This window comes from Budorcas taxicolor, chromosome 18 (genome assembly GCF_023091745.1).
Source record: "Budorcas taxicolor isolate Tak-1 chromosome 18, Takin1.1, whole genome shotgun sequence".
NCBI lineage: Eukaryota > Metazoa > Chordata > Mammalia > Artiodactyla > Bovidae > Budorcas > Budorcas taxicolor.
This window is the reverse complement of record NC_068927.1, coordinates 56374729-56384755: the sequence shown is the minus strand read 5'-3', so window position 1 is coordinate 56384755 and position 10027 is coordinate 56374729. Positions and strand designations below refer to the sequence as shown.

The 10027-nt window shown below is 52.4% G+C and overlaps 1 protein-coding gene across 1 annotated transcript; it reads right to left on the bottom strand.

Moving 5' to 3' along the window:
- Window positions 1-1858: 1858 nt before the first annotated feature.
- On the bottom strand, window positions 1859-5009 carry KCNJ14 (potassium inwardly rectifying channel subfamily J member 14). The gene is made up of 2 exons (XM_052656491.1): window positions 4302-5009; window positions 1859-2498 (listed from the first exon to the last, which is right to left on the bottom strand). Exons 1-2 carry the CDS (start codon window positions 5007-5009, stop codon window positions 1902-1904), a joined length of 1305 nt encoding a protein of 434 aa, XP_052512451.1. The 3' UTR covers window positions 1859-1901.
- Between the last annotated feature and the right edge of the window lie 5018 nt (window positions 5010-10027).

Sequence of the window (10027 nt, the reverse complement as noted above, 5' to 3'; positions counted from 1 at the left end):
GCACCTGGTGGGGGTGGTTGACTGGGGTATCTCCGAGACCCCCATTGTACCCTCAGTGAAGAATAATGCTAGTGGAAAGGCCCTTGGACAACTTCAAGTTCCAATGCCCTGTTTTTTATGGATGGGAAAACTGAGGTGAGGGCTTCCCTGTGGCGCTAGTGGTAAAGAACCCGCCTGCCAATGCAGGAGATGTGAGAGATGGGGGTTCAATCCCTGGGTCAGAAAGATCCCCTGGAGGAGGGCAGGCAACCTACTCCAGGATTCTTGGCTTGAGAATCCCATGGACAGAAGAGCGTGGAGGGCTACAGTCCAGAGGGTCGCAAAGAGTCAGTCCTTGCAGACTGAAGTGACTTGCACAGCACAGCACAAACTGAGGTGAGGAGAGGGGGGGTGATTTGCTCAAAGCCACACACTCAGCTGAGGCAGAGTTGGGATTCAGAGCAGAACTTCCTGGATCCTTACGAAGGACTCCATTCCACTTCCTCAAGCTCAGTTTCTAACCCTACTGTAGGAACCACAGGAAAAAAAATAGATAGATATCTTTATTCATATTATATATATATATAATACATATATGTATAATATCTTTAAGAAGTAGAGACGCATCACTAGATGGAAGATTCCAAAGCACTGTAGACTCACCAGCCTTGGGCTTCTCCCTTCTCTTGCCCAATAACCAGTCCTGTTACCCACAGGATCTCATCCGGGCCCTCACCTTCTAGGTCAGCCCAGCAATGCTGGTGGTCAAGTCCCAAGTCCACCTCCTCGAACAGCCATGATCCAGGAGCTGATTAGAACTTCCAGACTGACAACAGACAACTCTGGGTCCCTGGAGCCTTGACTCCTTTTGGCATCACAGAACCACAAAGGAGTCATCTATCCTCATCAGTACTTTCCACTCCATTGGGAAAGCTGGAACCAGCAAATGTGACGTCATCACCGCCAATCCTTCCCTGACTGTGATCAGTCTAGAGTCACAGAATCTTGATTCCTTTGGATATTCTAGAATGGCACTTGAAAAAAGACACAAAGCTTATGAATCATGGAGAAGCCTTGCATCTCTCTCTGGCTGGATGCTCTACCCCCAGTGGGTTTGGAGTTGTCGCCTATCAAGAGCTCCCAGTCTGTCACTTTAGTCCTTGTAGACCCACAGACTCTCCCCTGTTTTGTGCCTTCTAGAGACATAACTCGTTAGTTTCTGGAATAGTCCAACTCTCAGGTCAAAGCTGCTCTAGAACCCCCAGTGCTGGCCTCTGTGGCCAATCTGGATTCACAGAATCTCAACTCTGGGGTTTTCTGGAGCCACAAAGTCTTTCCTTGACTTAAAATCAACAGTCTTTGTCATTGATCAATCAGTATAGTCTTAAACTCTTGGGAGCATCCCACAACTTCCCCTCCTTAGGTCATCTAGAAAAAGTGATTTGCGATGGAGTCAACTGAGTCGAGAAGCAACAGTCCCTTGAATCTAAAGTCAGTTCAGGCCAATGAATTCTGGATCTCTGTTGCTACTTGAGAACAGCTGACTTCTTCCCCTGGAGGCAGTCTATACTTTCATTTCATGATCCTGCTTAACAAACCAAACCAGCCATCTAGAGGAATCTAGAATCACCAGTCCTTGCCTCTTGAGGGGTCCAGAATTCTGGGTCCCTTATCTCTAGCGAGTCTCAGGAATTGGAACGACAAGTGGGTCTCAGGAGGGAGCACAGAATTCCGAGGAATTAAGGTCCCTCCAGTATGTTCATGGTGGGTCCACTAGGCATGGCAGAACATCACCAGCTAATAATTTACTCAGCAGGCTTGTTGGTCTTAGGAAACACCTGCCTTCACCCCAGGAGAGGGCCCAAACTCTCCATCTTGCTACCTCTGGGAAAGGGGTGCAAATAAGGGGATGCCAGCTTGCGTCACGGGGGCAAGGTCAGCGCCAGGGTTGGTGTGAGAACTTGGGGGCTGGCAGCCTTGTCCTCTGCCTCTGCCGCATCCCCCTCTGTGGCCTCCTCTTCCTCATCTTCTTCCTGGCAGCAGCTCAGAGCAAGTTCATTCTCATAGCAGAATGCTGCCAGAGAGCTAGGGAAGCCAGACTTGGGGCTCTGGGACGCACGCTCTGCCCGTTCATCCAGCTCCTTGGCGCTACAGACAGGCGTCCCTGGGACCTCATAAGTGCGATGGAAGTGGCGATAGTCGACCTCGTACTGGGAGCCACGCTGGAAGAGGACTGGCTCGAAACGATGGCCCCAGAGCAGCTCACCAGGGAGGTAGGAAGAGCGACACTGTGTGGTCATAGCTGTGGCCTCGACCATGCCCTCGAGAATGACCACCAGCTCAAAGTCAGCCCGGGCCAGCTCAGCCCGTCCTAGTTCGTACAGAGGACTGGCGGAGTCAATCTCATGCACGATGGTGATGGGAGACACAAGGAAGATGCGATCAGTGCCACCATCAAAGCCCACGTCCACATCCTGGTGGTCCAGAGGTATGTACTCACCCTCCGGGGTCACTCGAGGCTGCAGCAGAAGGCAGGTGGCCAAAGACAGCAGGAAGCAGAGAGATGAATGGAGATAGAGATAGCAAGAGGAGGGGATAGAAGTGCAGAAGAAGAGGAGGGCAGAGACCAGGAGGGGTAGGGGTGCAGAGAGAACATGGACCCAGAGAGAGAGGGATGGTGATGCAGAAAAAGGAGGACACAGACCCAGACAGAGGAAGATGGGGGTCCAGGAAGGTGAGGACAGAAACCCAGAGGAAGGGGGGAGGGTAGACAGAGACTCAGAGAGGGTTTGGGGAAGGAAATTCGAGAAAGACAAGGGAGAGAAAAAGATAGTGACAGAGTGACATTGGCACAGAGCCACAGAAATCAGCAAGACAGAAACAGTTAAAGAGACAACAGACGATAAGAATCACATCCGAAAGCAATTGGAGAAGGAGGAGAGGGATAGAAAAATGGCTTTGATTATATGGCCAGAGAAAGATAAACCAGGATGACAATCTAAGTCCAACAGAAGCTATGCTTATGTTCTGCCTGTTTCACCATTGCCTCAGTCTAGTCCCTGGGATATTCTCTTGCCCACCCCTCAACCCAACTACCTCCATCCCCTTGTGTGCCTGTATATTTCTGTGGGGTGGATGCCTAACCCCAAACCAGGTATCGGCAGTTTCACCGCACCTACCTATTGGTTCCATACCCACCTATCAAGTCCTGTCAATGCCCTACAGACTTCTGGGAGAGACAGTGTCCCTCCTGGTTATGAATCTCTGGATTTCAGTCAAGCAGGAGAGAGAAGTGGAGAATGGGGCTCCACTCTCTTGCCAATGTCTACATGAATCCCTAGAGGCTGCTGGGAGTTGTAGTTCCCACCACAACCCTGTCCTCTTCTCATCCAAGTCCAGCCCCAATCCTGCATTCAACTTAAGGGTCTTTACTGGGGCAGGAGCTGCTACTGCCCCAGAATTTGTTTGGGCAGTTTGACCACAATTCTAGAAACACTAAGGCTCTTTCATCAGAGTGCCAGAGGGAGCCATTGCCCCAGGGGCCAATGGGAATTGTAGTTTTGTTTTTGTTTTTTGCTGAGAGGCTAACATTAGAGTTTCCCAACCCCCTGCCCTGTACTTCTCTGAGCAGGAAGCTGGTGGGAAAGTCTGGGCCCCAGAGGTGGAAAATGAAGGCTCCCACAAATGCTGCAGGACCACACACCCAGAGGCCACGGAGAATTGTCTTCCCTGGCTCTGCAGGTGTGAGTAGCACCCCATCCTCAGGCCTGCATCTCCCACAAGCCCGTAGGAGCCTGACCTCCGTCACAGGCCTCTCTCTGTACCACAACACTGGCTGGGGATCGTAAACCTGAGCCGTGGTTTACACCACCAGCAAAATTACAACGCCTCTTCAGACCAACCTGGGTGGGCGCTTTCCCTGCCCCCAGAGCCTTCTGGGAATTGTCGTTCAAGAAGTGAACGATCAGAAGTGGACCTCGCAGGCCTGCATTTCCCACAACTCCACGGGGGAAGCAAGTCCCAGGGGACTCTAAGTCTCAAAATCTGTCTCAAGTCTAGGCTTCCAGGAAGAAATGATCAGAGACCTTTCTCTTGGGTTTACATTTCCCACAGAGCTTTGGGAACCATCCTCAGCCCTCAAGGTAAGGCAAGTGTCCTGCCCGAGAGACTGCTGGGAATTGTAGTCCAAGTCCCTTCCAGGCTCCACGCACACTTGCTCGGTAGACCTACAATTCCCACCACCCCCTGCGGCTCCCACTCCCAGACCTCGCGGAGGGGCCCGCCCACCAGGGGGCGTGGCCTGCCACGGGGTCGACTCGCACCTGCAGCAGCTGGGCCCGCACGTGGGCCTCGACGAGATGACTGCGGCGCAGGTTGCCGACGCGCCACATGAGGCAGAGGCGGCGGTCGCGCAGCGCCACGACGGCGTTCTCGCTGAAGACCAGCGTCTCGTTGCGCTTCTTGGGCTTGGCCATCTTGGCCATGACGGCGCCTACCACGAAGGCGTCCAGCACGCAGCCGGCGATGCACTGGAGCACCACGGCGGCCACAGCGGCCGGGCACTCCTCGGTGACGCTGCGCACGCCGTAGCCGATGGACGTCTGAGTCTCCAGCGCGAAGAGGAAGGCGGCCAGGAAGCTGGCCACCTGCGAGAAGCAGGGTGCGGGCGGCGGCGGGGCAGTCAGGTCGCCGTGCAGGGAGGCGATGAGCCAGAAGGCCAGGCCGAAGAGCAGCCAGGAGGCGAGGAAGGAGCAGGAGAAGAGCAGGCACATCCAGCGCCAGCGCACGTCCACGCACGTGGTGAACAGGTCGCTCAGGTAGCGCGCGCCCTGGCCGCCCAGGTTCACGAAGCGCACGTTGCAGTGCCCGTCCTTCTTGACGAAGCGCCCGCGGCGCCGCCCCACGGGCCACTGCGCTGGCGCCCACCCGTTGTGGCACAGCCCCGGCCCGGCTTCCTCCTCATCGCCCGCCCTGTCGTCTCCAGACTCCAGGGCGCCGCTGAGGCGGCGCAGGGCCCTGGCCAGGCCCATTGGGCGGGGACACCCCCTCCACTTGGCCTAGCAGGGGGCGGGCGCCCCGAACCTGCGGGGACAAGACACGGGCAGCCACGTCAAGAGTGCCAGGAATGGGGGCGGGGCGGGGCTCACTGGCCAGGGATACTTACTGGGCCTTAGTGGCCTCATCTGGCAAATGGGTGGAAAATCATAATCGACAACACTGATGGTAATACTATAGTAGATATTTGTGTATCAACAACAACACAACTATAGTGGTAGCAGCAGTACTGTGTTACAAGCACTACAGTTATTAGAGCCAGTGTTGTGAGCACGTCACATGAATTTAGATATTTGAACCTCAGCAGCATAAACATCATCGCCGTTTTACAGATGAGGAAACAGGTACAGAACATTTAACTTGCCCAAGGTCATGGCTGAATAAGCTGGGGTGTGAGTGCTAGCAGTCCAGATCCAGAGTCCAGACTCATAAAAGACTAAGCAGGCACAAAGAAAACAAACTTATGGTTACCAAAAGGGAAAGGAGTGGAGATGGGGTGAGGGTTGGGGAGTGGATAAAATTGGAGTTTGGGATTAATAGATACATACTACTATATATAAAAGAGATAAACAACAAGGACCTACTGTATAGCACAGGGAACTATATTCAATATCTTGTAATAACCTACAATGGAAAAGAATCAGAAAAAGTATACATATATAACTGAGCCACTTTGCTGTATACCTGAAACTAACACAATATTGTGAATCAACTATAATGCAATAAAAATTTAAATTAAAAAAAGACTGAATGGTAACTGCTGATCTGTATGGAGTCAGCTTGGAGAGATGATCCAGGGCTCTAAGGTCACCTATGGGTCAGGAGGCACAAACGACAAAAGGAAAAAAAGACAACAGACAACTTGAGCTTCATCAGAATTAAAAATTCTTGTGCGTCCAAGGACCCTAAGACGAAAGTGAAAAGACCATCTGGTAATGGGAAAAAAAAATTTGCAAATCATATCTAAAAAATTTGTATCCACAACATATAAAGAGGCCTTATAGCTCAATAAGAAAAAGACAACCCAATTTTAAAATGGGCAAAGGATCTGAGCAGACCTTTCTCCAAAAGATATAGTTGACCCTTGAACAATATGGGTTTGAACTGCATGGTTCCAGTTATACGCAGATTTTTAAAAATAAATCCTAGAGTAGTACTACATGTTCCGTGGTAGGTTGAATCCTTGGATTCAGAACCATGGATGCAGAGGATCAACTCAGGGATTTTCCTGGTGGTCCAGTGGTTGAAAATCTGCATTGTAGTGCAGGTGACCCGGTTCCATCCCTGGTCAGGGAACTAAGGTCTCCCATGATGCAGAGCAACTAAGCACAAGCACCACAACTAGAGAGGCCTTGCACCACGAGGAAAGATCTTGGATGACACAGCTGAGACCCGAGGCAGCAAATAAAAGAAATAAATAATAATGTTATACTTGGAATTTTGACTGTGGAGAGAGTTGGCACCCCCAACCCCCATGTTGTTCAAGGGTCAACTGTACAGTCAGTAAACATAGGAAAAGGTAATTGACATCATTATGCCATCAGGGAAATGCAAATCAAAACCAAAATGAGTTACCACTTCATACTCACTTAGGATGGCTATAAAAGCAAGAAAAAACAAAATAGAAAAGTGTTAACACGAATGTGGAGAAACTGGCACCTTCCTGTTGTTACTGGTGGAATGTAAAATTGCACAGCTGGTGTGGAAAATGGTCTGGTAGTTCCTTAAATGGTGAAACGTAGAGTTGCCAATTCCACACCCAAGTATCTACCCAAGGGCATTAAAAACAAGCGTCCACACACTGTACACGGATATTCACAGCCGCATTATTCACAACAGCCAAAAGATGGAAACAGTCCAAATATCCATCAACTGATGAATGAATAAATAAAACGTGGTCTGTCCACACAATTGACTACTACCCAGTAACTACAAGAATAAAAAGTGATAGATGTTACAATGTGGATGAACCTTGAAAACACCATGTGAAGTGAAAGCCAATCACTAAAGAGCATATATTGTATACTTCTATTTAAATGAAATATCCAGCATGGGCAAATCTGTTGAGAAATTAGACTAGTGGTGGATGGGACTGGAGAGATGGGGTGATCGGGAAGCAGTAGCCAGAGGAATGGGGTTTCTTATTGGAGTGATGACAACGTTCTAAAATGGATAGTGATGATGGGTACACACCATGAGGCACGCTGCAGTCCATGGGGTCTCAAAGAGTTGGACACAACTTGGTGACAAAACCACCAAATTGTACACTTTAATGTGTGACTTGTAGGGTATGTGGATTACACTTCAATGAAACTGTTATGAGAAACAAGCACAATAAAATCTAGGCTCAGCCCTGACTCTCAGATCATGGGGAAACCTTTCTAAACCTGTTTTCTCAGCAGTAAAATGGGGATGTTGGATTTTATCAAGGTCAGGATCAAGTTGTATAGACCCAGGGTCCCATCCTGGCTCAGTTGCTGACCCAGTATATGCTCTGGGACCACCTGCTTCAACTTTTGGAGCCTGAGGTTGCTCATCTGTGGAATGGGGATTAAAAAAAAAAAAATCCTTAAAAAGGAATCCAGAAGAAAGAACTTAGGCTTTTGAATCAGGCAGTTTTAGGCTGAATCCCAGCTCAGGCACTTAAAAGCTATATGAATGGTGGCAAGTCACATTTCTTCCTGAGCTTCAGTTCTCTTATCTGAGAAATGGAGGGAATCTTAGTTGAACCAGGGGGACGCAGAAGAGGGAAGGGGCCCGCCTGGACCTGTAGACCGCATTGCTCTCCAGCAGCTGCGCCGTTAACATTTGGCACTGTGGTGTTGGGGCTTCAGGGACCTGTCTGGGCTAGGGGTTAAACGTTTTGCATCTCAGTTCCATCAACACCTACCAAGCACCTGGGTACAATGAACTCCCTGTGCCAGGTTCTAGGGTGCTACGAGCCTATCGACAAGGAAGTCTGCTTGTCTTTGTCCGGTTGCTGGGGGCACTTTCTCCATGAGGAACGAGTTGTTAGTTGCTGTCAAGTTCAACTTGCATGTACCCACTCCCCTGCCCCACTGCTCTGCACCTGCTGTCTGTGACCACCCAGTCTCCACCCCCAACATGGGCATTTCTTAGGCCCACTCTACACAGGCAAAGCTGAGGCTCCAGTCCGCAGACCTGGTTGTGTGCACAGCCCACGGTGTGCCCCAACATTTTTTACACCCTCAACTTTCTGGGCATTAGAGACTGTTCTTCCAAGCAGCGGCAACTGAAGCTGTTGAAGGGGGCAGGTCTGAGGTTAGAATACAGGCAAATGTTACCATTTGCAGCCCTCTCTTGCTCAGAGTCCCCACTACCCACTAGTTTCCTTTCAGGGGCCACCTGATGACATGATGCAGGAGGTGGGTGATGGGTGGGGGGCCTCCTCACACCCACACCAATGGGTGTGGGGACTCTGCTTCTGATGGGAAAGCAAACAGAGGCGCTGAGGTTCATCCCTTGTCCTAGGTGTCTCAGTCAAGGAAACAGCAGACCCTGGACTCCCATCCAGCCTTCCTGGTGCCCAAGCCTGAGCGCCAGACTGGACCACAGACCACCTCATCACTCGCCCTTGTTTCCTGAGCACCTCGGTCCCCAGCCTTGCCAAGCTCCCAGAAGTCTGCAGCCCACCCGCTGGGCTCACCTTGGCTGCTCAGGACGCTGGAAAGTCAAGATCATCGCCCTGCTTCACAGGTTGGGGAGCGGACTCAGAGATCCGGCCAGAGCCATGAAGTGCCGGGGGTGGGCTGCCGGTTTGAGTCCTGAGCCTTTGCAACCCAGGATCTCGTTTCCCTAAATCCTCCCGTTGTTACCCTCAGCCCCAAGAGACAGACTGATCTTGTCCATTACACGAGGCAGGCTGGGGGTGGGGGTGGGGATGCCTTTCACCTCTGGGAGGGTCCCGTCAGAGTCCAGCATGGCCCCGAGAGCTGGGATGGGGCTCTGCCTTGGGGCCCATGCACCTCCCATCACCGACAGCAGGATCCGAGGGAAGCGGATCCAGGGCCTCAAGCCCTCCCCAACCCCCCACCGCCTCCCTCTGACCTGGGAGAGCAGCTTAATGTTTCCATATAAAGGTGACACGGGGCTTAAGGTGCGTCAACTTCGTTTCAAAGTCACTGTCTAATCTGGGGCCAAGAAGCCCCGCCCAAGTGCTGCCCCCCCGCCCCCCCAATGGAAGCATTTTCACATGCTCCCTGAGACCCTGGCTGTCCCCCCACGACCCTCCCCCGACTCCCCAGTGGGGCCTGAGCAACAGCAGGTTGGAGGGCAGAAACTGCCAGGAGGGGGTGTAGCATGGAGACTGCAGACAGACCAGGGTACAGAGGGTAAGAGATGGGCAGGGAGAGGCTGTCCCGAAGAGGAAAGGACAGAGGACCTCCCCACGGCCACAGGCACCCAGAGAGGACAGAGTGGGAGACAGAAAAGAGGCAGGCGGAACGAGGAGCAACCGGGCAAAGACAAGCAGAGATCCCATCTTAGGAAATGGAGAGACAGACCAGATCAGAGATGAAGATGGGACAAGAGATGCAGGATGCCTGGGCCAGGGCGAGGGCGGGGCGGGTGGCCGCGGAGGCAGTGAAAATAAGGCCGAAAATGGAGATGGGAGATGGGCTGAGCTGGGGGGCCCAGATCTGGGGGATGAGGAACCGGGAGGATAGGGTGGGAGCACTGGGGTAGACACCCGAGCGAGGAAGATGGTGGGGGGAGGCGGGGGACAGCTCTCAAAGTCAGGACCCCTGCCCAGGGTGTCTGTGTGGAGGCACGTACCTGGTGGGGCAGCCCACCCCCATGCCCTCTGCCGGGGGCTCCTCTGCTCGGGCCAAGGAAAGGCCTCTGTGGGTGCTGCGGTGCTGCGGGCCGTCTCGGGCCCCCGACCTCTGTGCTCACCGGCGGATCAGAGGAGTCCTAGCCCGAGGGGGGGCAGGGGGTGGGGCCAGCTCAGAGCCGCAGAGGGGGAGCCAGGGAG

What these genes read in the sequence shown, in the direction of transcription:
- KCNJ14 (XM_052656491.1), bottom strand. Translation starts at nt 5,009, where the DNA reads ATGGGCCTGGCCAGGGCCCTGCGCCGCCTCAGCGGCGCCCTGGAGTCT. An exon ending in TGCGGGCCCAGCTGCTGCAG is followed by an intron (nt 2,499 to 4,301) that starts GTGCGAGTCGAC and finishes CTTCTGCTGCAG; the next exon opens with CCTCGAGTGACCCCGGAGGG.